Here is a 26,576-nt window from a genome sequence, read left to right on the forward strand (position 1 = left end):
AGACACACGCGTGCACACACCCTCCCAGCTAGACCGAGTCACAGTGTGGGCTGCAGGCACTCGGCTCCCAAAACACAGGGGCTTCGGGGTGGTGGTGGTCCGGGCTACGCTGTGGACTAGTGACCCAATATGGAGGTCACAGGGGCCTCCCTATGGGGACTTGCACACCGGACCCAGGCTGCAAGGGTAACGCACGAACAGGTTGAGCGCCTTACAGGACATGCCCTACTCCAAAGCCACGGTTCCGTTAGACAGCGGCCAACATGTAGGATGTTTCCCTTACTGACTCGCTCTGGGCCTCTTCAGGTCGAATACAGTTATGGCCACTCAGCTAGCTACCTGAATTCCACTTTGAGCACATTATTGCCCAGAGTTATGTTAATGACAGTGTGCCACAGGATGGCTATTTGGGAAATCAAGACTGAAGGAAAAATGCCTAAAAATATAAAGTATACACATATTTCAAAGAGAAAGGGCTTCACTAGAATAAAGCCACACAGATTTCAATTTCTCACTGTCATCCTCAGGGTAATAATGTGAGGACATGAACAAACGTTCTACCAGTAGGGAGGACTTCCCACAGGTTGAGCAGCATCTTCTAGAGACTCCCCCGGGGGCACAATCACTTGCACACTTGAAGGGGGACCGAAGAAGGCGGTGAAACAAAGCAGAGGCCCCGCCAGAGCCTAATCTCTGGCGAGATTTACTGTGGAGGGAAACGTCGGTACCAAAGATCGCATGCTCAACAGTAGCTACCACATACACTGATGTCCATCTCTCCTCGGTATTTAGACTCAGGGTGATTCCAATATGCTCATGACTGAGGAAGTGAAGAAGTGGACTCTAGAATCACTCGTGGGATTAGGTTCTTAGTTATGGACGGGCTTTCAGAGGCTCTCAGTGCGCTCAGAAATTGTGAGCCAGATGGAGTGGGCATTTTCAGGGAGAAGGATCCAGAGCTCTCAGATTCCCCAAAAGGGGTCCTTTATGTAAAAAAGAAAAGGCTAAAGGTCCATTTTTCCAGGCCTTTTTCTCCCAAATGAAGCACTTTTGGGAATGTGTGTTTTCCTTGCCTTTAAAATTAAATGACAGCCCATTACACGTCAGCATATTTAACACCCTCACAGGAAGAAGCAAAACATTTATCCCAGTCTCTACTAGGAAAAAAAAAAGGTACTTTCTAAGTATATTACAGACAAATACCATCGTATTCCCAGAGCAGAGGAGATTTTTCATGCAGTCTAGTGAAACACTGCTTACTCAGAAACAGGTCCACCTGTTCAGCCAGGGCTTATGAACTTGAGATTGTGCCAAGAGAGCCACGTGAGTAACAGCATTCATGGAATACCTAAGTGGCCAGGATCTCAGGGACTTGGATGTATTGGGGTCTCATCTGCTGCCCAAGACCTCCCTTTCTATTGGAGTCCCAGCAGCTCTGTGCTGGGCACAGGGCTGTTTCCAGAACAGTCTCCTTCCACAAGGTTCTGACTGAAGTTTGCTCTGTCCTGCTCCTGTGTAGTTAGACCTCATTTTCAAGGTTGCTTCTGCCCAGAGTCTGCTTCATCTCATAAGCTGGATGGCTGATAGTGCAGCTGTGCAGGGCAGTGGGGTGGGGGCATCCAGGCACAGGAAGTTGAGTCTGATTGGATCAAACGCCCAGCAACTCAAATCAGGGAAGTTGGCAAGATTTTCCCTCCCAGGAAAGCCTCTTAAATACCCTGACCTCAATCCTCTCAGGTCTATAAACTGAGCCTCTACGTCCAGGAACATGTTAAGGACAAGCTTCCTAGTGGTGTCACACGAGACCAAACAAGACTCAGCACCTACAGGGCATGAAATGCTACATGGAGAGTTAATAAACACCACTCACCAGAAAATACAATCCACAGATTGCCGAATCCAAATACATTTTAACAAATAGCAGAAAAATGAAAGGAAAATAGCACAGATACAGGTTAGATTGCATACGGCAGGGGAAACTTTCCAATCATTAAAATAGGAACATTTCATTAAGTAACCTGGATAAATCAGAGTAAGTAAAAGCACATTCTCAAATGCAAGACCCCCCCCCCATCTACTGTTACCACATGTATGAATACAATCATTAGGTCAGCATCATAACTGAACAAAAATCTAAGAGTCTGTGTCTCATATTCAGACCCTGACAAGGTGGGTCCTTGTGGGGTTTTCCTGTCATTGTACTGTCAATTCCACACCAAAGGTGTAAAGAGATGAGAAATAGACTCCACTTAGCATTTTTAGTTTGGTAAAAACAATAATCAAATTTACATTTTCAGTCAGAAGCAGTCATTTTTAAGGGGTATGGAAATGTATAAGTTCTAGCTTATCCATTCTAGGCATCTAAGGAAAAAATAAATCAACCTTCATTAACTATCGCACAGATTTGAAATATTTACTCAATCAGACAAACTGGGCAGCAGATGCAGCGTCTTCTACAAAGAGAGGAATTTACTACTAAGCAAATCAATGTCGTATTATTTAGGGAAAATACATCTCAAAACACTTTAGGAGCACCCTCTTGGCTACAAAATCAATTATCTTATTATAAATAATTCTGACTTTGTGATTACAGCAGATAGACCCCCCAGGGACCTTCGCATCGCCCACACATTGCTGTTTGTGGGTGGAAGGAGGACGTTTCCGAACGATTCCCTTCACAGAACATTTTATTGTGCAGATGAACCTGCCCCGCCGGTCTGAGTCAGTGATGCTTTCTGGATAATCGATGCTGTGCCCCCAATGGCAGCACTGAGGCCAAAAGGTGCTGAGCAGAGGTGGGGACTCACGGCTTTTGGGGGACGAAACTAAGGAACCATTCCCTAAAATCCTCTGTGGTCCAAAAGCAATCTCGTGGAAGCTCACCCAACATCTGAGGCCACTACACATCAAAGCTGCTTCTCAAATGCTAGAGGGAGAGGTTGGTTCCCCAGGGTTGGATTAGTAAATCCATATGGCCCCTTACCCTTCTTTGCCAATTTCTCCAACCTTCAGGGCTTCAACAAGAGGCTCTTTCCCCAGTTTGGTCAAATTCATTTTGGTCTCAAGAGTCATCAGAAAGGACCCATTGTAGGACATTCCCAAATCGATCCAGAGTCCTGCAGAAAGGGCAAAAAACAGAAGGTTTTTTTTCCCCCAGGAAAACAGGACTATCAATGACAGTATAAAAATTTATATCACATTGATGGGGCGCCTGGGTGGCTCAGTCGGTTAAGCATCCAACTTCGGCTCAGGTCATGATCTCACGGTCCATGAGTTCGAGCCCTGCATCAGGCTCTGTGCTGACAGCTCAGAGCCTGGAGCCTGCTTTGGATTCTGTGTCTCCCTCTCTCTCGCCCCTCCCCTGGCTCATGCTCTGTCTCTCTCTGTCTCAAAAATAAATAAAACATTAAAAAAAGTTAAAAAAAATTTATATCACATTGAAAGTCTATAGATTTGTATCGCCTGTACTACACTGCATGCAAGGGGAGGTCACACAAAGAAAAGCTCCTGGAAATGGTTCAAGCGTTTGTCAGCTTGCCAACATGTGAATATCCATTACAACGGTCACAGTGAGCTTAGCGAACCTGTCAGCATTGGAAGGATCCAGTCCTCTGGGTTCTTCTCACATTTAGTAAGAAAATACACTCCCAACAGGAGATGGCTTGACCCAGGGCAAAGCCAGGAGAAAGTCTGCTGATTCCCAGCCAGTTATGAGGCAGAAGAGAGGGGCTATTCTTTTTTTTTTTTTTTTCATGTTTATTTATTTTTGAGAGAGAGAGAGAGAGAGAGAGAGAGAGAGAGAGAGAGAGAATTCAAAGCAGGCTCTAGGCTCTGAGCTGTCAGCAAAAAGCCCAACACGGGGCTCGAACCCATGAACTGTGAGATCATGACCTGAGCCGAAGTTGGACACTTAGTCGACTGAGCCACCCAGGCACCCCAAAGCTGGGCTATTCTTTAAAGACACAGGTGAGAACCACTGTCTTGAAATTATCTCATGTTGGTGGGACAGTGGAGCACAGAAAATGCTCCAGATTGAGCTCAGTATGATAAAGAAAGGGACAAAAACTTTTAGCACCTTTTTCTCTCTGGAAATTGCCTAGTAATGGAAATAAAATAATTAATGTTCAAGCCCCAGAATTATCCAGATAAAGTGGGGTAACCACTTTGTACCCTGGTTTAAAATACCAGTGTCAATGAGATCATATCTAAGTTTTGTGGAATGTCACTGGGATGGCCTACCAACAGAAGTGGTCATTGACCAGAAGTCTAAAATGCAAACAGGGATCATCTCATGACCTTCTACACCAGGATTCTGTGATTTGGCAATAGAACATGCCAGGCTGTGATTTTTCAGCTCAGGATTCTGTAACACTTCATGGACTTTCAATCAAAATGTGATCCTTCATGTGGGTGTTTAAATGTTAATAAACTTTATAGATCCTCATTAGACACATGACAACATCTGAAAGGAAGCAGGAAACTAATCTAAAACCATTGTTCACACACAGCAGCGTTTTCAAGCAATTACAGTAAATAACTTATCCCCTATTTGGCCACCATTTCAGATAAAAGCTTTGCTTAACCTCAAGAAGCACTAATGGTATAATTCTTCACTAAAGGCAGAATAATTTCCATTTTGTTTTCAACAAATTCTTTTCATCATAATTGGAGGTAATTATTTTCCATGAATGACATTAAGTGATATGCAGATCAACTGTGACTGTCTTGTTTGTCGCAACTCACAAAACTGCATTATTTCTTGCTTATGTTAAGCAGTTAAAAATCATCAATTAGCTTGCTCTTCAAAGGTACTGTTACTGGAAACAAAGGGTATGTCTGCTTATATAAAGACATTGAGTCCTGGAAGAATCACTTCCAGGAGAAGGGAATAGGGCAAAAGGCTAGATATTAATAGGTTTTCAACTCAATATAGATAGAATATCAATAAAGAAGATATTTATCGCTGTATAATACCTCCACTTTTTTTTTTTAACTTGAGAATCGATAGGAGTCAAACTACCTGGCTGCTGTATATATTCAGAAATAACTTCTTTTGAAAACCCTGGTCAGGCTTCCAATAAATATTAATAGTATATAGTGCCTCTGAAGATGGTCATGTTAAAGGCATCACAATTTTACTTCTTATAAAGTAGGTTTTGTTTGTTTCTTTAAATGAGGAGGTGTGACTATAGCTTAGTGCACTGCTGGCTTATGCCCCAATAACTGGGACATTCAGCCCAGTGATGTGTGGCCCAGAGCCCCCTCTGCTAGGAGCTGGGGTGGGGAAGGCAGAGGGAAGGCACACATGGAGCCCTGGCATGTGGACTGGGGCTTGAGTTCCACTGGAACTTTCTAGACCTCGGTTTACGGGCTTCCTAATGTGCACAAGGGGGCTGCGCTGCCTCTTCAGGGGAGGGCTATGTCCATCCCAGCTGGGGCTCTTCCCCCTCTCTGCTGTCGCCAGCCCACTTTGCTACTTCCCTGACTCTTTGCTCCAGCCTAGGTTCCCGCTGTTGCCATGGCAGACGGGGACCAGCCCAGAGAAAGCCACGGGGCCAATGGGGCACTAGGTAGGCAGAGAGTCCTGTCTGGGCTGGGGAGAGCACGAAGCATGGACATCTATCTGATGGAGCCTCTGCCTGAGGAGCAGGGTCTGTTTTCGTATCACTGTGTATGCCCCAATAGGCCCACCCACAGGGCCATGTTCAGCCCTGGTTCTCAGGGAGAATATGAAGGAGTCAAGACTGGCCTGAGAACTTTTAAAACCAGATATAAACTGCAGCCATTCCAACAGATTACTTTAATATGACATGCTTGCATTTAGATGAGGGGAAGACTATTTTAGCATTAGGTGCAAAGAAAAATCTTCTTCTGTGACAATGATTCAGCAAGCCAAAAAGCATCTTGAAAAGCCTGGAGCTCACACAACCTGGGGCTGAGACCACACGGTTACATAATGGGTGAGTCAGGATGCTCTGCCAGTATGAGTGAAAGATGAAATGAACAGTTACTAGAAAGGCTGTCTTCTCGGTGCAGACAATCTGCGTCAACAATGTAAGGATGGGAACACGCCCTGCTCTGTGACCGGGGTCTCAATGCGCACCAAGCTGAACACGGTTAGCCCGGATGAATGTAGGTGCAGAGAGCTCTTTCTTTTGTGCTCTGGACAAACGTTAAGACCCTTTCGCGAGGCATTTCATTTAAAATGCTCCTCTCTACCAAAGCATAAGAGACTCTTAAAAACTGAGAACAGGGGCGCCTGGGTGGCGCAGTAGGTTAAGCGTCCGACTTCAGCCAGGTAACGATCTCGTGGTCCGTGAGTTCGAGCCCCGTGTCAGGCTCTGGGCTGATGGCTCGGAGCCTGGAGCCTGTTTCCGATTCTGTGTCTCCCTCTCTCTCTGCCCCTCTCCCGTTCATGCTCTGTCTCTCTCTGTCCCAAAAATAAATTAAAAAAAAAAAAAAAGTTGAAAAAAAAAACTGAGAACAAACTGAGGGTTGATGGGGGGTGGGAGGGAGGGGAGGGTGGGTGATGGGCATTGAGGAGGGCACCTGTTGGGATGAGCACTGGGTGTTGTATGGAAACCAATCTGACAATAAATTTCATATATTGAAAAAAATAATATGATAAAATAAAATGCTGCTCTCTATAACCGCCTGCTCTAGCACTCGAGGACAAAAACCAAACGTTGAGCCAGACAATTTTGAAGCCTTTAAACAGGAGTATGGCAATCAGTGTACAGAGAGGTTCTCCAGAAAGGCCATGAAAACAAAGGGTCTCCTATTAGCCTGCTTGGGCCACTATAACAAATGGCCATAAACTGGGTTGGCTTAACGACAGATATTTATTTCTCACCGTTCTGGAGGCTGGAAGTCCAAGATCAAGGTGCTGGTCAATTCAGTTCCTAGTGAGTTCCCAGTGAGAGCTCTCTTCCTGGCTCACAGAAGGCCACCTTCTCACTGTGTGACCTCACACAGCAGACAGAGACAGCAAGCTAGCTGGCTGGTCTCTTCTCATAAAGGCACTGATGCCATCATGAGGACCCTTCCCCCTCAGGACCTCATCTAAACCTGGTCACCTCCCCAAAGCGCCACCTCCAAATGTCAGTACATTGCAGGTTAGGGCTTCAACATTTGAATTTGGAGGGGGGATGGGACAGGGGACACAAACATTCAGTCTGTAACACATCTCCCCTACATAAGCGGTCCTCATGTGAAGAGTAGTAGCTGATGACTAACAAGTCCCTGTACCATTGGCACGTGATGTGGCAACATGGGGAACAAAACGGACAATGACGACTTCAGTCGGTTTTCATGCCAGCACCTGTGAGGAGCTCCGATGGCTGTTTTTCCGCTCTCCAGCTTCATGAGGGAAGGATCAGTCACCATTGCCACTGCTCAGAAGGAGATTGCGGCAAAGGTCACAGCCTGCTCCACCGAAAATGTTCCTTGAGTTCTCAGTGCAAGATGTCAGAGCTGAAGCCACTGAGATGAACCCCTGCCCTCAGGCACCTTCTGCCTGAAGACAGATAAAGACGGCCTAAGGCCACCTGGTGCAGACTGGCACGCCTCAGTGTCACCAGAGACAACTAGAATACAGGTCCTTTGGCCTTCTCCTGGTATTCTATTTGACAGACGCCATGGACACAGGAACAGTCTCACTGGGGCCACATAAATCTAGTAATTTCTCTCGGCAGCTCACGGTTTCGCCACTGTTAAAGTAACTAAAAGGCATCAGTCTCACTGGAGTAGGTTCAACAGGGCACCCGTTCCTTCGGCGGGGTTAGAAGAACTGAAAGCCGCGCTCACCTGAACTTGGCCCTTGTGTCATCTGCTCCTCTGTTTCCTGCTGATTTTAACTGTTACTGGTTGGTTTCCACTTTGAGAATCAACATTTGGCATCCAAAGAACAAACTTCTTAAAATGGAACATTTAATAATATATTACTAAGAACAGACGTTGGAGTTACAGAATCTGAGAAAAGCACACCAGGGACTGTCTTGTTCCTGATGCCATACTGCTCACTCAAATACCACAGAAAACCAGCATTCCTTGTATCTGGGTGTGTCTTTTAGGACTGATGCTGCTCTGTCTACCTGTAATTGTTCTTGGAAACTGCTCCGCCTCTCAAGATTGATCGAATCAGTCTCCTCTCTTCCATCCCAACCAAATTCCACAAAATGGTATTTTTCTCCCTTTCCACAAAAAAGTAATTTTTCTTTCTGCAGCATGATCCGGTCAGAAAGTGTGGGCCCATTCCTGTCAGTGCTGAGCCCCACAGTCTGGACCTGTCACTGTGCTCAACTCTGGGCTGCTGTTTTCCTATATCTTCTTCTTCTTCTTCTTAATTTATTTTGAGAGAGTGAGAGTGTGCACGAGTGCGTGCGGGGAAGTGGCAGAGAGAAAGGCGGGGGGTGGGGGGGAGGGAGAATTCCAAGCAGGCTCTGCACTGTCAGTCGAACAGGGGCTTGAACTCACAAATCGTGAGAACACGACCTGAGCTGAAATCGAGTCGGACGCTTAACCGACGGAGCCACCCAGGCGCCCCTCTCCTCTTGGTTCTTTTTTTTTTTTTTTTAAACGTTTTATTTGTTTTTGAGACAGGGAGAGACAGAGCACGAACAGGGGAGGGGCAGAGAGAGGGAGACACAGAATCTGAAACAGGCTCCAGGCTCTGAGCTGTCAGCACAGAGCCCGACGCGGGGCTCGAACTCACGGACCGCGAGATCATGACCTGAGCCGAAGTCGGCCGCCCAACTGACTGAGCCACCCAGGCGCCCCTCTCCTCTAGGTTCTTAACAAGGGCGTAGTGGAAGGAATGGGCAGGTCACAGACCGGCTCTGGTTCCAGTTTTCTGCAATACTCAGTGGCAAAGTAACTTCAGTCCCAGCACCTGATAAAGGCACCAGGCACTAAAGGTCAAGGTCCGGAAGGCAAGTCGTAGATGGCAGATACCACCGGTCATGACCAAAGGCATTTCTGAAAACAGACAAGTTTTCTGTTCCTGTGGGACACGGTACTCTTGCCACAGAATCCAACACCTTCTGTCAAAGCTTGGGCTGTTATTTGGGAATCTTGAAATAGATGGCACTCTGTCTGTGGTGGACGCTCAGTGCCTATTTGTAGGTTTAAATACATGCAGCCAAAGTCCTGAAGACCAAATGCATTTGTGAGCCTGAGGGGTCAGAGCCCACATCCTCGGTTCGTCCTGACATTGACTGACATGCCTGCAGGTGCTGCTCTGACCCTCCAGGGCATCTGACTGCCATGCGGCCTGAAGGAAGAAAGGAGACCCACGCGTGGCCCTCAGTCAGAGGTGCGTGTGGAGTGTGCAGGGGTCAGAGATGAAGCAGCAGGTGCACAGCCAGTTTCCAAGGGACAAGTCTTCCCCTCTTCCAGCCACCTGCAATGATGGGGAGCGAAGACGCCCCTGGGGAAGGTGGTCATTCAACCTGAGAAACTGGCTGTGTGTCCTGGGACTCAGACAGGCCGACGGTGGCCGACACGTGATTTCATTCGGAGGAACTACAGACGTTGCTCCTTTTAGTGGCAAGGCCACGACAGCCGAGGATGGCCTTTTCCTTTCCGTTTATTCCTGTAAAATGGGTCAACTGGGCACCATAGCCACCCATACTCTAAACTCTCCCAGAGCAGCAGCAGCGAAGGCACCACTATCAATGGTAAAAATAATAGCCTGCACTTACCGCGCTCCCTTGGCATCACGCCTTCCAGGTGCCTTCCATGCACTAACTCACTGAGTGCTAGACCAGCCTAGCCCATCAAGTCACAGTCTCCCCACTTCAGAGAGGGGTTAGCGAGGTTTACGGAAACTGCTCAAGGACAAGGAGCTGTGAATCCCAAAGCCCGGCCCCAGAGCTGTGCTCAGAACCACCGTTCATTGCTCATCCTGAGGACAGAGTGATCCAGTCAGCCTTGGCCCGAGCCATCTGCACCCCGACCCCCCAGCCATTGTCTCCAACAAGTAAGTTAGGAAACAAAAAAGGGGAAAAAAAGGGGAAAAAAAGGGTGTGTGGGGATTCCCCCAGAAGGTGCCCCATCTTTAGGGCTGTGGAAGCCTTCTTCATTGGGCTTGTATTTCCCCGGAAGGTGAGCTCTGCTTTCCAGAGTCCATTTTAGCCAGTCATTCTTGATTTTCATTTCCTTCAAAGTAAAGTTTCCCTTAGAGCAATGGAATCCAAAACAGCACATTTCCTTTATGTTTATGTCTGTTGTACCATCACAAGCATCTTTTGCAGACTTGGGAAAACCTAATTTGATCAAACTTTTAAAACCCACAGGCTTTATGTCTTTTATCATTCCTTTCTTTCATAACATTTCCTTCCTTATTACATAAGCAGGCAGATGTCTAAAGCTTGCCCTGAAAGGAGTTAAGTGAGCCTCGAATGGATTAAAAACTGGCAAAGCTTTGATCTGGGTAGTGAAATGTCTTGCTCCAGAGGAAGAGGAAAGAGGCTTAGGCATTTGGTGAATTTCACTCAAAGCCTGACCAAGCTGCCCTGGGAAGCAGCAGAGTTCAAAGCTACGGGGACACTCCTTAGATACAGCAAAGCCCAGCTGTGGCCCTGCTTCTTTCTTGGTGGAAATTTCTATTAATTCAACAAAGGACAGAGATAACAGACTGCTAACACATTAGGAAATACAGCACGTACACGTATTATTTACTTTCTTTAAGCCTGAGGTGTATGTTAGCTGATCATTTACCAGCCTGTTACTAGTCAATTCCTCACAAAGCCAAGAGCAAAGGGGAGCCCAGAGCCCACCAGAGCCAGAGGAAGACAGGCAGGCAGCCCTCATACGCCGATGAGGTGGAGATCCTAGCTAGGTGCTCAACATATAAATAATGTACCTTTAAAATTTTCACATGTAGTTAAAAGAACTCTAGTAAACCGTTGTTTGCAAATTATCTTTTCTAGAATTACCCTTTGTGAACCATAAATTAACCAAACCCAGGAACACTCAGATTTACCAAAGTGTAGACATGATCAAGGGGTTACAGGTGATCTTAACATGCAGGTATTAGGTGGACTTTTGGACTTGTAAATAACACTCTGGTCTATCTCTGAAATCCATGTAATACTAAAAGCATGGAAATATGGGCTCACTGTAGGCTGAAATATTGCTAAAGAGATCATCAGAGCTGCAATAATTGTAGGGCTAGAAAAAAATCTCTTTGTATTCACATCAAATGTATACAACACTGAAAATGATTTCATTAAACTATTCAAGAGCCATCTGATACAGCTATAGAGAGACAAAAATAGATGCTATAAATTTACCAAACATTTACTTCAAAACAGATATCACCCTCGGAAAGTTGTAATTATTTTCTCTCCACCTTGTTCCTGTGCCTTTGAGGAATAATGTCAATCTGGTTTAGGTGGAAAGAGGTGCATCTGGAAAGGAATACTACATAAAAGAAGTCGAACACTTCCATGATGGAGAGATTTTCCCGGCCTGTTCATGGACTATTCTCGCCTACCTGGCTTGCGCCTCTGATTTCCCCCCATTCCTGTGTACTAAATTTTCCATCACGGTTCTTTTATTTTTTTTTAATTTTTTAAACTTTTATTTTTTTTAATGTTTATTTATTTTTGAGTAAGAAAGATAGAGTGCAAGTGGGGGAGGGGCAGAGAGCGAGGGAAACACAGAATGTGAAGCAGGCTCCAGGCTCTAAGCTGTCAGCACAGAGCTGGATGCGGAGCTCCAACTCATGAGCCGTGAGATCATGACTTGAGCTGAAGTCAAGTCTGATGCTCAACCAACTGAGCCACCCAGGCACTCCTCCATCATGGTTCTTTTAAAACCACGTGACACAAAATACACACAAGTCTTTATGTCCATTTTTTTTTTTTTTTTTTTTAAGTAGGCTCCACACCCAGTGCCGAGCCCAACATGGGGCCCAAATCCACAACCATGAGATCAAGGCCCAAGCCGAGATCAAGAGGCAGACGCTCAAATGACTAAGCCACCCAGGTGCCCCTTTTACATCATAATTTTATTTAAACTCTATACATCCTAATCAGTTCTTTCTGCCCCAACTCACAAGAGTAGGTGTAAATAAGGTGTCAGGAGCATGTCTTAAAAATCAAATCTGAGCACCCTCCCCCAGCAGAGAGAGATACTCTCAAAATATTGCTGACAACACGTCTTCATTTTTTCAAATACCTACTGAGCGCCTACTAGGCGTGGGAAGGAACATCAAGATGCGAAACATGAAGGTCAAAGAATCTGCAACCTAGAAGCTGGGGCAACGCAAAGGTGCGAATGCATATGAAGAATGGCGGCACCTGGTAAGGGATGAAGGCTGGGGCAGGTGCACGTTGGGGGCGAGCAGGGCTGAAAACCCTCGCAAGGGCTGCAGCCATCCAGGGCAGGGGCTATTTTCTAAATCACACAAATGCCCAGGCCCCACCAACTGGCACCTGGGCATGTTTGGGCTGGGTGAGGACCTTCAAGGATCTGAGAGACTAGAAGAATTAGGATCTATTCCCTATCGGCTGAAAGCTGTGACTGTTAAGAACAAAAGACAATTGACATGAGACAGATGCTTAAAAAGGCCCCAAACTCCCTCTATACACAAAGCTTTGGTATTCAATCTGCTGTGATGGAGACATTTTAAGACATTTTAACACCCGTACAAATGGGCGATTCTCTGCTAGAGGCAATTAAGAGTTACCTTGGTGATCAACATAAGGCTTGAAGGCCTGAAGGATTTTTGGCACAGCCACCCCCATGTCAAGTTCCGTCAGAGTTAGTTCATTCATAAAGTAGGGGAGCTGGAGGAAAGAAGTAAACAATGAATGAGACATTAGTTACCCGGTCAATGTTAGAATTCAACATACTCTCAGAAGGAACGACAGTCAAGATTTTGGGGACACATTCATCTAACCAAAATTTATGGAGCACGTACAACATACTAGGCATCATCCTACAGAGAGACCTGTGGATGAGTCAGGCGAGGTCCTTGCTCTCGTGGGGTTTATGTTGGAGAGGTGGAAACAGATAAAGAAGTAGACAAATAAATAACCTGAGAGAGTGATTAGTGTTACAGAGAAAGTAAGGCAAGTAGTGGGATAGAGGGAGCTGGGGTGTGGGTGGGAGGTGGCTATTTTGGCCAAGGAAGTCAGCGAAGGCTTCTGTGAAGAGTGCTGTCTGGCTAGAGACCTGACTGAGGAGAAGGCATCAGCCATGTTGATCAGGTCACTAGAGTTGGCTACAGTGTGGGAAAGTGGACCTCTCTTAGACTACTAACTGCTCCAACGTTTCTGATAGGCAAATTCATGGTATTTATTAAAATCCTTGGGAAAAAAAAAAAAAATCACATCCCTTGAACCAGTGCTTGACATTTTCCTTTTGCCTACCCTGGATTCAAGTTCCTCACTCTACCCCGAGAGACTGGTCTGTGCAAACCACATCAATGGGCTATCCTGCCCTCTGGCTTCTGGCTGGGCTTGACCCATGGGATACACCAATGGGCAGGGAAGAAGGGAGGTACATGGGGAAGAGTATTGTCAGGGATTTGTCTCCTCCCTCTGTTGAAGGCCACCGCTCCTGTCAGACAGGCAACACAGCCATGCTGCCCAAGGCCTGGTAATTGCTCCTTGCTTTTGCCCCTACAGGGAGCGGTAACCCTCCCCTACAGGGAGCTGCCAGCCCTGGGTCCTGCCCTGTCCCTTTTGGTTTTCCTACACTGGCCCACACATTGTAAATCTTCCCCTTAATCAACTCTCCTCTCAGGTTACTCCCCTTGAGTGTGCTGTTTCTTGCTGGGACTCCAACTAATATAGCATCAGTCGGAATTTGCTCTAAAGAAAATAATCTGAGTACTCATATGCTTAGAAATTCCTACTTTGCCTCAAGATGACAGAATTAACCCATCCATGTTTCTTTCACCTGAATTGCATGTGTAAGACATGCAATATACTGAAATTAGAGAGGTTATGATGGCTGTGATGGACAAAATGTGACTAGAGACAGTACTCAAACGTGCATGTGAATTGGTGGTTGCTGTATTTGGAAAACCTTTTTCCAAGGCATCAATGTTATGTGGCAGTTGGCCTCCCTATCAGCCTACAGAATGCTACTTGGCCAAGAATGTAGCCAAATTCTTGCACCCTTGCCCCAGACTGTTTTGTCTATTATCAGCACTCTAATACCCAGTGAGTCAGGGGCACGCTGCGTTTCTGTGGGAACAGCAGTCCGACACTGACCAAGGGGAGTGAATGCAGAGAGGGTCTGAGTTCCCAGACTCCTGTCCAACGTCCCAGTCCTCCTATCCTGTGCCCTGCAGTTCCCCGCAAGGGCAGAGGAGAAACCTAAGACAAGGGAAGGGCTGTGGGACTGGGGACTGAGAAAGACTCGGTAGGGCTGAGCTGGGCTCTAATCACCAGTAAGCAGAACGGGGAGGGACTCAGCAGGACCTGGCTTCCTACTTATTCACCAGAGTGCCCAACTCCAAGATTCTAGAACATCTCTAAGCACCCTCCCCCTCCAAATCACAATTGATCTGAATCAAAACTCTCAGGTCCAGGCCCTAGCCTGGTCAGCCTCCTTCGTACTCTGTAGGGGAAGGCAAGGAAAAGTCACTCCTTCTGCTCTTTTCAACCAGAAACTCTCTTCTTCCCACCCAAAGGCACCACCGTGAGGTAAGAACCCACTGCATGTTCTTTACCCTCCCGAGTAAACCCAGCTGGACATCCAGGTGTATGGAACATTCTCAGGTTGGTGGGGGGAACGCTGGAAGTTGTCTGCGATAACAACATTTGCTGACCCGGGGCACAAGAGGCCCATGATGACTGAAGCCCCATGGCGGTGTTGGGAGGGGCCGGCTAGGGCCAAGAATGTACTTGCTTGTTGGGGCAGAAAGTCAGCTTGCTTTAAACCATCACTGGGCACCAGATACACACACAGGGCTGCTCTTTCACAACATGAGTCACTCTCACATGGGAGGGTGACAAACTGAGACTGCAGGGCAAGGACATCAAAGAGTTCTCCACATGTCAGGCCTTCAGGGGAAAGCAGGAGACAGGGGAGATCTTTGTCACAGCAGACAGCTGTGCGGGCTCTTGTACTGGCCGTTAACCAACACTGGCTACCAGGTTTTAGTCCTTCCCAGGATATCTGGATACTGGTGATAGTAAGACTTCTCTTGGCAAGAGTGGTAGGAGGTTCAGAATTTGAGTAATATCCTACTTCTGTTTATTCTATCACATCCAGGGTGTCCTCTGGTCTGCAGGGGGGCAGTCAGGGCTAGCAGCTGGGGTCAAGGTGGAGCTGCTGAGGCTGGCAATGGAGGGGGCACAGTCCCTGTCTCTGAACTACTGGTACTACTGAATCTAGGCCACTTTTCTCCATCCTAACCTTCTAGCGCTTCTGACCTCACAACACAAAAGGCAGCTTTAAGTCTGTAAACTGAAAAAGCCCGTGACCAGCAGGGGGAGAAGATGAAAATGACAGACTTTCCCTCAACTTCCTCTGGGATGAGAGAGCCCACCGATCTCCGCCAGGAGGGCAGAGGTTCCATGGACTTCCAGCACCCGAGAGAAGCGAATGTGTGTAACAGGGAGAGCAGTGTCCTGTCTGGAGCTGAGGTATGTCTGCTCTCTGCCTCCCATGCCAGGGACCCCAGCCTTCACGCTCGGGGAAGGGCCTCTGGGAAAAGAGGAGTGTTGGCCCCGCTTGCGTGTCTTGACCCAGGAACTCAAGCTCTCCACCATTCCCCAGAAAGAGGGAAGAGGTGGAGTGAGCTCCAGCGCGGCTGCCTGTTTACAAACACGGGAGGGTTACCGCCACTTCCTGCCCTCCTCTTGGACCCGGCTGGCAGAGCGGTTTCAACCCTCAATCTACCTGAAAAACAACAGCTGACCTGTGTCAGCTGAGCCCCCCCAAATCCCTGCCCCGAATTCTGCCTCAAAATCCACTCTTCCAGCTCAGAAGGCAGCCTCTCCTCTTCATCAGGGGTTAGGGAAGAGAGGACACTGGCCTCCGGCTGGCACACACAGCCTGCCAGGGCTTGATCTGTCACCCGGGGCTTGGTCTGTCACCCAAAGGAAAGATGAAAAGTCACATCGAAGCTTCCCCATGCCCACATTTTCCTTCTAATGCAATTTTACCTTAGCTCACCGTTTCCTAACCTGGAGTCCTTGAACTCTCTGAAGTCATGGGCAAAATTCTGCATCACTATGCATTTTTCTATGGAAAGAAACCATTCATTTCTGCGTCTCAAAGGTATCTATGACCCAGAAAGATCCACTGATTTAAGCTGCTGACTGTGCAACTTCTCAGTGACGATTTGGGGACCGAAGTGACTCTTCCTTGGCTGGGTCTTTGCTTGGTCAAAAACTTACTTCTAAGTAACCTAAACAAGGTCTCTGGGTTGGCAGAGGTGGTAACCAAGTTACTCATTTAGTGGCAATCGTGAGTAATATTTATGCAGTTTAAAATTACTTCCAAGTGGGCCCTTGATCAGCACCAGGACTGGTGTTTTTCAGCAAAGAGAGAGCCCAAAATAAAATACCATCTGGCCAGAAGTAAAGGTCAAACCCAGACACATTTAGAGTTCCATGCTAACTTTCCCGGCCTGGAGAGGCAGCGCGACTTGGGAAAGAGGTTTGTGGTCTGGCACTTTTCTCAGCAAGGATGGTGCGGCCCCTAGACGGTGAGGCTAGGTGGGCTCCAGAAATACAATTTAAGTTCCTTACTAATTGAAGGACAGTAGTGGTCTACACGACAAACCAGCTACAAAAGCTCACATTTTCCCGCATCAGATTCTGGACTATCACCTAAAATAGATAACAATGTGGGCAACAAAAAGGAAAGCGTAAACAGGAACATTCATTAAGTTCCCAGGTATGGTTAGTCATAGGGCCGAGGTCACAGCTGTTGTTCTCATATGTTATATGCTTCAAGCCAAATTATTTTTCACTTACGATATAATGATACAAAACTTCCAAATTAAGAAGTATGAAAATTGGAAGCCTCTTGTGTGGAAAACAATACCTTTATTTTGCTGAGTTTCATTTGGATTTTCTTAGACACCAGATCAGACCAGTATTTCTCTCCTAAGAAGTCCCAAAACATTCTTCCAAGCAAGGCATTCACCCAGGCTTCCTGTTCTTCCTCCTCCGAGGGTGGAGCCTCTGGCAACTGGCAAAAGAAAAGGAACCGAAATTAGCTGGAAAGCAACTGGAGAACAAGACAGGTGCTTATTTTTACAAAGTCACTGAAGGTTCCCTTCCTATAGAGATGGGCGACCACGGGAGTTGTATTTCTTTCCTATAAATTACAAGTCTCACATTATGTCAGTGAATAGAAAAAAGGAGAAACAAAAGCCACCACCACAGATAAAAACTCCTCTGTGTCTGTTTTCTTCTACTACCCGTCTTCCTGTGAACCAGCTAATATTTCATACAATCAGTTCAACCAGATTGTCCTGCCTCCCAAATTACCTTGGTACCCACTTTTGACTAATGACATCTCTGATTAAATGTCTGCCTATCTCTTCCAGCTGAGGCTTCCTGGACATATAACCATGAGGCTGGTCCTCACAAAGCAGCCCGAAAACATCCCATGCCCAGGACTCCTACAGTCAGCCAGGTTCTTGTGAACCCACAGCCCTCTTGGGCGAGAGAGAGGCAGGGAGGGTGCTTACACTGGGCCCTATACCCAGAGATACTCATTTAAGCGGGTATCAGAATTTTCAGAAGCGCTCTCATTGATGTACTGAACAGGTGAGGTTGAGAACCACAGCCCTGGATTAGAGAGAGCTCGCTCTCGAGAATTCTGTGTAATTCCTACAGCTCTTCTCCCCAAGTCAGCCCAGTGAGATACCCTGGGTCTCACCTCCACTTGGTACAACCTGTCTTAAACATCTAGCATGGCCAGTGTGTAAGGTGGGAGAAGGACAAATTTGAGTTAGTTTCTGGTTTCCAAGGCTAATCATCAGATGACGGACCCTGGCCTGGAGAGGGCCAGGTAGGGTGTGGCAGGGCACCTGGCAGTGCAGGTAATGCTTGCTGACCACCACCGTGGTCACTGTTGCTGCCCCCTGACCCTGCGCCAGGCCCCGTGATAAGACTGTTTCTCAGGCTCCCTCATTTATGCCCTACGATGCCCCAGAAACATGGAACCCTTACTTCTATTTTAGGGATGAGGAAACGGACTTGGAACCATTCAGTGTCCTGCCCGAGGCCCCTCATTTATCAGCACAGCCTGACTCAGAGCCTCCTTCTCCCTGATCTCCACCTGCTCTGTCCCGAGGGAGGAAGGTGGTGTGACTGGCACCTGGTGGGACAAGACATTTCCTTATGCTGAGGTCTCTAATTAGACTACGGCCTTACAGAAACAATTTGCCTTGGAAAAGCAAAGACCAAAAAAACTAGAAACGCAGAAATCAGCGAGTTGTTCACCCTTTCTCTTCCCTCTACGGTTTGTACAAATGCATCTGCTCTGACCTTATGGGCTGTCTGCGGCCATAACGCACGTCAGATGCCCTCGCCCTCTTCACACTTTTAGTGTGTGTGTGCTCATGCCAGCGCTGTCTGTGGCAGGCAGCTGTGACTGCCCACGTCACAGCTGTGTGCCTTGGCCAGGGGGACTGTACCCAGGTGGCCTGGTGCTCGTGGACCTGACGCTTGGAGATCTGATGACTTGTGAGTACCCCAAAGGCCTGTGGCATGTACCTACATGGACTTTTCTGAAGCCTGGACTTCTGAGGGTCCGAGGCAGGGGAACCGGTCACTGAGCTTGTACAGGGCCTAGTGGACTGAGTGGCACCCACCTGTCCACTAGTCTTGTCAGAGCAGATGCCGTCTCTCTCCTTGGGGGTCTGGGAGTTTGCTTGTGGTTTTTAATCTAATGTTATCGCACATAAGGGGAGACTATCAGGGGACATTTTGTGTTCTAGGAGTCCTTTAAATTCGGGTATTTTCATGGGTGTCCCTTAGGAATGTTGGTGAGTCTCATTAAAAAAAAAAAAAATTAACTCTGGGGGCGCCGGGGTGGCTCAGTCGGTTGAGTGTCTGACTCTTGGCTTTGTCTCAGGTGATGATCCCACGGTTTGTGGGACTGAGCCTCGCATCGGGCTCTGCACTGACATCGGGCTCTTTCTCTCCCTCTCTCTCTGCCCCTCTCCTGCACACACACTCTCTCTCTCAAAATAAAAACAACTAAACTCTTGTTTAAAAAATAATACATGTTGGTCATTCCAACACTTCAATGGATATACAGTACCTCTGTTCTTTCCAGTGCTGTAATATCTTTTGATATTAACCAAGACTTTTTTTTTTTTTTAAGATTTTAAGTAATCTCTATACCTGACGTGGAGCTTGAACCCAGAGATCAAGAGCCACATGCTCTACCGGCTGAGCCAGCCAGGCACCCCTAACCAAGACATTTCTAGTACCAGGTTCTAGATGCAGGAGCAGAAGTCTGTGATCACTGAGCACTCAGTCATGCCACAGATAGGACATGGTTTTGGGAATCACTTTTCTCTCTGCCTGAACATCTGCGCCCAGCCCCCAAGGGGATATGGTCCAACTTCTCTGAGGTTACGGTCTTTGAGTCTCATCAGATTATCTACACAGGCTTCTGAGTAAACACCCATCCAAGAACAATGTCCTCCTCCCCCGGGTATTTAGACATTGCCAAGTTGTGCCCACACAGGGCAGCACGTGTCTTGCTTAGATCTGTAGGCAACATAAGAGGATTGGTTACTTTCCCTTCTCACGTGGGGGAGTCTACCCTTTATTAACCTTTCTTTACAACACTAGTTATTCACAGCAAACGGGTTTAGCACAAAAGAGCAAGAAACAAAGGCTATTTCACAATTTATGTTCCAAGCCAAACGCATACGATGTGGAAACAAATTTCTGAAATAACCGACAAGCAGGTTGTTTTTTCTTTTCAACAGTTCCTTCTCCAGGCTTCTCTCTTCACAAACTCATTGGAACAAAGAAAAATCCAAGAGCAGCAAAACATTGACAATGCATCGAAGCAGCTTTATGAACAAAATCTGGCTTCACCAGGCTACTAGAAAGAACTCATTTCCGATGAATGTCATAAAAATGTAAGAGCTTAAAGAATAAATATGCGTGTGTTTCCTAACATTGCTATTTGCCTGCAGGAAGGAATGTGAGAATATTCATTTCACCATTTCAACTATATACATACGTTCAGATAGGGTAACCTTCTCAAAATGACTTCCAAAAAAAGGCCTGGAGAGTCCGACGGCCTGAAGCTGAAGGAGGCCATCATGAGTGTCTGAGAAGCTCTTGGGATATAGTTTATTTTTTATTTTTTAATGTTTATTTATTTTTGAGAGAGACACACACACAGAGACAGACAGAGTACAAGCCGGGGAAGGGCAGAGAGAGGGAGACACAGAATCTGAAGCAGGCTCCAGGCTCTGAGCTGTCAGCACAGAGCCCGATGCGGGGCTTGAATTCAAAAACCGCGAGATCATGAGCTGAAGTTGGATGCTTAACTGACTGAGCCACCCAGGCGCCCTGGGACATAGTTTTTATTAAAAGCTAAACTCCAGAGTAAATTACAAATTTACTTAATTTTTTAGTGTAAACTTTCCTGTAACAAATGGCAGGAGGCCAAGGCCAACCCTGGTTTTTTTTTTGTTCCAAAGAGAGCTCAGAGCCTCTGCTCCTAAGGTTTGGTCACACACGATTTGGCGCCATCAGGGTTTCACAAAGGACTGCTGGGTCCCGGGGAAGGCACAATGGAAGACCCTTCCCCCAGGCCCGTCAACTGTCTCCCCAATTATAAAAACAATACATATTTATTACAGAAAACACCCATAATTCCACTATCTAGATATAGTTATTTAAAACATTTTTATTCTATTTCCTCTCAGTCTTTTTTTTCAATGTCTGTAACTCTTTAGGACACAGAACTTTAAAAAATAATTGGATCAAACTAACATGGTTTTGTATCTTCTTTTTTTTTTTTACAGCTTTACGGAGATACAGCTCACATAACACACAATGCACCCATTTAAAGAGTAAAATCTATGGTTTTTAGCATATTCACAGAGCTGTCACCACCATCAACTTTAGAACATTTTAATGACCCCCAAAAGAAACCTCGTGTTCCTGAGCAGCCCCTAGCCATTCTCCCCCAACTCCACCCCCACCACCGTCCCCACCGTCCCCAGGCAACCAACCATCAATTTATCTCCGTGAATTCGCCTCTTCTGGACATTTCACATGAGCGGAATCATACAATATGTGCTCTTTTGTGACTGACCTTCTCTTCTGAGGCATCATGTTTCCAAGCTTTACCCGTGCTATAGCACATGTCCATACATTATTCTTTTCTATTGCAGAATAACATTCTATTGTATGCGTTTACCACATTCTATCCATTCATCAAGTGGCAGAAGTTTCCACTCTTGACTACTGTGAATAATGGAGCCATGAACGTTTGTGTACAAGTGTTTGCATGGCCATACGTTTCCGTTTCTCTGGGCCATATGCCTGGGGGCGGGACTGCTGGGTCGCACAGCTAGAGGTTCACTTTGAGGAGCTACCAAAGTGTTTCCCATAGCAGCTGCATCGTTTCACTTTCCCACCACCAACATACAATGCTTCTACCTTCCCTACTTCCTCACTAATATTTGCTATCATCTTTTTTTCATTCTAGCCATCCTAGTGGTTGTGAGGTGGTATCTCATTGTGGTTTTGATTCGCATTTCCCTGATGACTAATGACCGAGTATCTTTTCTAGGCTCACTGGCCATCTGTTTATCTTCTTTGGAGAAATAGCTATTCAAATCCTTTGCCCATTTTTTAGTTGGGTGATTCACTTTTTTAAAAAAGTGTTTGTTTATTTATTTATTATTTGTGGGGGGGTAGCAGTGAGAGAGGGGGAGAGAGAGAATCCCAAGCAGGCTCTGCACTGTCAGTGTAGAGCCCACTGTGGGCCTTGAACTCACAAACCACGAGATCATGACCTGAGCAAAAGTCAGACTGACTGAACCACCCAGGTGCCCCATGGGTCATTCACCTTTTTATTATTCAGTGGTAAGAGTCCTTTAACTATTTTAGGTCCTAGAATATCAGATATATGATTTGCAGATACTTGCTCCCATTCTGTGTGTTGTCTTTTCACTTTCTTGATGGTATTGTCTGCGGCACAAGTTTTTAATTTTGATGAAATATATCCTTTTTTTTTTTTTTTTTTTTTTTTTGAGAGAGAGAGACAGCATGAGCTGGGGAGATGGACAAAGGGGGAGAGAGAGAATCTTAAGCAGAATCCACATTCAGTGCTTGATGGGGCTCAACCCCATGACCCTGGGATCATGACCTGAGCCAAAATCAAGAGTTGGACGCTCAACTGACTGAGCCACCCAGGCGGCCCTACTTTATCTTTTTATAATTTTTTCTTTGGTTGCATGTACTTTCAGTGTCCTATCTAAAAAAGCTTTACCTAACCCAAGCCATAGAGATTTATGCTTATGTTTTCTTCTAAGAGTTTTATAGTTTTGAGCTCTTCTGAGTTAATTTTTGTGCATGGTGTGAGGTAGGGGTCCAACTTCATTCTTTTGTCACGTGGATACCAGTTGTTCCAGCACCATTTGTTGAAAAGACTATTCTTTCCTTCTCCCCGCTTCCCTGAACTGTCTTGGCACTCTTTTCTGTATCCTTTCTAACATTTATTTATGTATTTAAAAAATTTTTAATGTTTATTTTTGAGAGAGAGTGAGAGACTGAGCATGAGCAAGGGGAGGGGCAGAGAGAGAGGCAGACACAAAATCTGAAGCAGACTCTAAGCTCTGAGCTGTCAGCACAGAGCCCGATGCAGGGCTTGAACCCATGAACTGTGAGACCATGACCTGAGCCGAAGTCAGATGCTTAACTGACTGAACCACCCAGGTGCCCCTAAAATTTATTTTTAAATTAACTATATGGTTTCATGGTTTTTTTTACTCACTGTGTAAGGAGCACTTTTCAATTCTACTTTTAAATGTTTGAAGAGCTGTCTTTGAGCAGAGAAAGGGGAAGTTTTGGAAAACCACTCTTCCATTTAAGACTTCCTGGTTTCTGTTGGATTCCTATTTGCTTTTTAGGGTTCTCATCTGATAACAGCAAATAGGGAGTAATATCTTACAATCCAGTTCATAGGTAACAAGACAATTAGTACAACTAGTAATAATGAAGACAGGACACTCCAAACCTGGGAGGCCTACAGTATCTCTCAACATTTAGGATCTTCCCTGGATAATGAGCATGGAAGTGTGTGACACAATCTGAGTATCAGAGCCTTGCTCCTGGAGGACAGGCAAACCACTGCCCCACCGATGGTCCTTTCTCCCAGGCAGGCCACTTTGGGGCACACAGAACTAGCAGCCTCCAAGAGCAAATCTGCAGGCAGCCCTGTGGTCCCCCTTCCTGAGCTAACCACACTAGGGGTAATGCTATGCCACCTGGAGACATTATTAAAAACAGAGTTTCCTTATTTTCTTGTTTTCTGAATTACTATTTAAATTTCCTCCTCAAACCAAGCAGACTACCTTGACAAGACAATAAAGCTCTGGCCTCCTCAGCCAGCCTCATGGTCTCTCAACTGTTCTAGATGTTGAGGTGCCTGAACAGCAAAAAAATGGCGCCAATACCACAGGGGTTTGGAGACTTTGGAGGCTTGCACAGCCTGTGGCTGTGGGACAAAGCAGTCGCGAGGGCCGGTCAGGGCTCGGTAACTGGTCACTAACCACTAAACAAGTGGAGAACCAGGCCTTTCCTTGAAAAGAGTGGTTTTATAATTCAAGTTTTGAGCTCCAAAGTGGTTTCAATATGCAGAATCCCCTGAATATGTTTTTAATTTTTGTAAGAATAATTACAATATTACTGTGTTGTTTTAGCGCTGTTTAATACAAACCTAGTCTATATTTACCAATTACATCCTGGGTGTTTGTAACACAAGTTTGGCTCCTGAGCACCAGTGGCCCCATTCACCTCCTGACCTAGTTTGGCACTGGGTGAACGTGAGCAAGGAGGCCCAGTGGGTGGAAGCTGCCATTAGACTTGGAGCCTTCAGGGTAAGAGATGCTCTGACCATGGCCTACAAGGGGCAGCAGCAGGGGGACAGTGGGGAAGGGGAGAGGTTGAAGCGAAGGCCTGGAGCTGTGTCCCAAGCTCCCTCTACGAAAGAGGAGGGGACCTGCTACACTGGGTAAGCTCTGGCTGGTGGCTGACACTGGTGACGTGAGAGTGTAACTTGAAAAAATGTCAAGGGTTCCTTTTTGTCTCTGAGCCCTTTCAGTTTCTCTCGGACTCATTATGTCAGAGGCAGTGGACCCTAAGAAATAACGTGGCCCAGTCTTTGGCAGGAAGAATGAACAGTAATCGCCACATCCAAAGGGTCCATATTTGGCGAGACTGTGGGGGCAAAGGCATTCATGGCTGGTGGGAACAAACACTGGTGCGACGCTTACGGAGGGGATTTGGTAACACCTCGCAAAAATACATGTGCATTTACCTTCTGATGTGGCAACCTCACTTCTAAGATTTTATTTTAGAGATACACCCCCAACAACACAAAAATACACATGCACAAACTATTCACTGCATCACTGTTTGTAATTGCAAAATACTGGAAACAACCTCTAAGCCCCTATAAAAGAGAGAATGTCTATATACTGTGAAACATTTTTACAATGGAGTAAGTACTTTGCAGCTGTTTAAAAACAAGAGGAGGGAGAGACATCTATGAACTGATGTGGAGTGATTTCCAGAATGTACTGGTAAGTGAAAAAAGTAAGGTACAAAATAGTATCCATAATATGCTACCTTTTGACTAAGACAGAAGGGGCAATAAAGCCAGAAAGGATAAACTAGACACTAAGGAGACTGGCTTACGTCAGGGATGGAGGAATGGAAGATACCGGGTGGGGGAGATGGCCCTTTTCTGAGTGTAGGTCTTTGCACAGCTTTGATCTCTGGAACCATGTTAATGTTTCACACGCACACAAAATTTAAAAAAAAAAAAAAATTAAAAATGGAGGGAAAAGGTCCTTGGTTGCTTAAACTGCAAAATTAATAAGAAGTAAAACTGGTTAAGAACTACTTCCCCGGACTTAATTCAAGGAAAGCATGAAAAGAAATAAAAGTAGTACAGGAAGCTATAGCAGATCTTCCTTCCCCCAAATGGCACAATGGTATTTCCCAACCCACACGCTCTTCCAAGAACTTGCTACTTCTTCGGCAAGAAGTAGAATCTATACCCCCATCCTTGAACCTGGGAAGGTGCACTGACTGCTCTAAAAGAACATGATGGAAGTGGTGTTATTTTACCTCCACGACTAGGTCACAAAAGGTGGCTCTTTCTCTAGAAAGACTTGCCCTCAGAACCCAGTCACCAGGCCACACGGAGAAGTGAGCTCCCAGCCAACTACCAGCATCTGTGTGCCAGCCGTGGGAGTGAGGCCTCCACTCCCTGGATGCCTCAGCTCCTCCGGCCCCCAGTCCGACCTCCTCAGCTGACACTGTATGGAGCAGAGAGAAGCCTTCGCTGACAAGCCCAGTCAAGTACAAGTCGGTAAGTAAAATGAGTAACCGTTATGCACGTTAGGCCGCCACACGCTTCAGGCAGGCCAAGTGGATGCTGGAGCCCGGCTCCAGGCCTCATAGGCCTTCTTCAAAAGGACAGTCATCCCGTTCACACGGCTCTGCCTCTCTGGGTTCCCAGCCCACGAAGACTGGAGTCACTGCATTAAGGGTGGGGGTGGGAGATGGGGAAGCACTCAAGGAAAAGCAGCTAGAAGGATGCGGACAAACAGCAGCCAAATGGCAATGGAGATGAACGGCTGCAGGATCCGCAGCCTGATGGCTCCGACGGGGTGAGAGGCCTCTGACCTCGGCAGGCCTGCATGACGACAAGCTTGGATTTGTTTGTTGTTAAGTTCTTCAATTATCAAGATTAAATCGTCCCTGCCTGCTCTGCCTAAGGGGGCCAGGAAATGCAATGTGGCTTTTAAAGATTTTCATCATACTTAGAAGACGAAAAACATGTTTTGACACTTAAAGAGGTAAATGCCAAGTACTCAGAAAGGAGGTCTGCGGTAGAGAATCTCCCAGTGGCAGCGATGCTGGGTTGAGGGGCTGGGCTATGCGCCATCAGGGCCCCCCAGCCCCTCCTGGGGCTTCCACAGACCCCAGTGGGGACACGATACAACAAGCACATGTAAGAAACACTGAGGAAACAATGTTCTAAAACATGTTTGCTTTGTTTTGTTTTTGAGAAAGGGAGAGAGAGCGCGCGCGCTCACATGTGTGAATGCAGGCGGGGGGTGGGAGGCGGATGGGGAAGGGTGGAGAGAGAGAATCCCAAGCAGGCTTGTGTCAGTGTAGAGCCCGACGCGGGGCTTGATCTAGCTCGCGACCATGAGACCATGACCTGAGATGAAATCAAGAGTCAGATGCTTAACCGACTGGGCCACCCAGGCCTGTGTTTTTGTTTTTGTTTTAAATTTAAGGAACTCTTTCAAAAGGCAAGAATTTTATTACATAATTTTCTTACATTAGTATGAATACAATTATCTTCCTGATTTC

The 26,576-nt window shown here is 46.4% G+C and overlaps 1 protein-coding gene and 1 long non-coding RNA gene across 8 annotated transcripts in view; one reads left to right on the plus strand and one right to left on the minus strand.

Annotated features, from left to right (window-relative positions):
- The window catches only part of TEX2 (testis expressed 2), a 106,071-nt gene that overhangs the window by 10,417 nt on the left and 69,078 nt on the right, over window positions 1-26,576 (minus strand). For all 6 annotated transcript variants that reach the window (XM_086687736.1, XM_086687730.1, XM_086687732.1 and 3 more), the window contains 3 exons: window positions 17,017-17,163; window positions 12,695-12,794; window positions 2,984-3,116 (listed from right to left, as the gene is read on the minus strand). In XM_086687736.1, coding sequence (XP_086543862.1) covers window positions 2,984-3,116; window positions 12,695-12,794; window positions 17,017-17,163 — 380 coding nt within the window. The remainder of the gene's footprint in view (window positions 1-2,983; window positions 3,117-12,694; window positions 12,795-17,016; window positions 17,164-26,576) is intronic.
- On the plus strand, window positions 14,506-20,139 carry LOC147574477 (uncharacterized). Of its 2 annotated transcripts, none has more exons than XR_015244240.1 (3): window positions 14,506-14,663; window positions 15,358-15,608; window positions 19,928-20,139. It is a non-coding gene; the product is annotated as an uncharacterized LOC147574477 (long non-coding RNA). The 2 variants fall into 2 exon arrangements; XR_015244239.1 differs by having other exon boundaries at window positions 15,386-15,608.

The sequence above is a fragment of the Puma concolor genome, chromosome E1 (assembly GCF_028749965.1).
Source record: "Puma concolor isolate L17-30 chromosome E1, mPumCon1.1.hap2, whole genome shotgun sequence".
Classification (NCBI taxonomy): domain Eukaryota; kingdom Metazoa; phylum Chordata; class Mammalia; order Carnivora; family Felidae; genus Puma; species Puma concolor.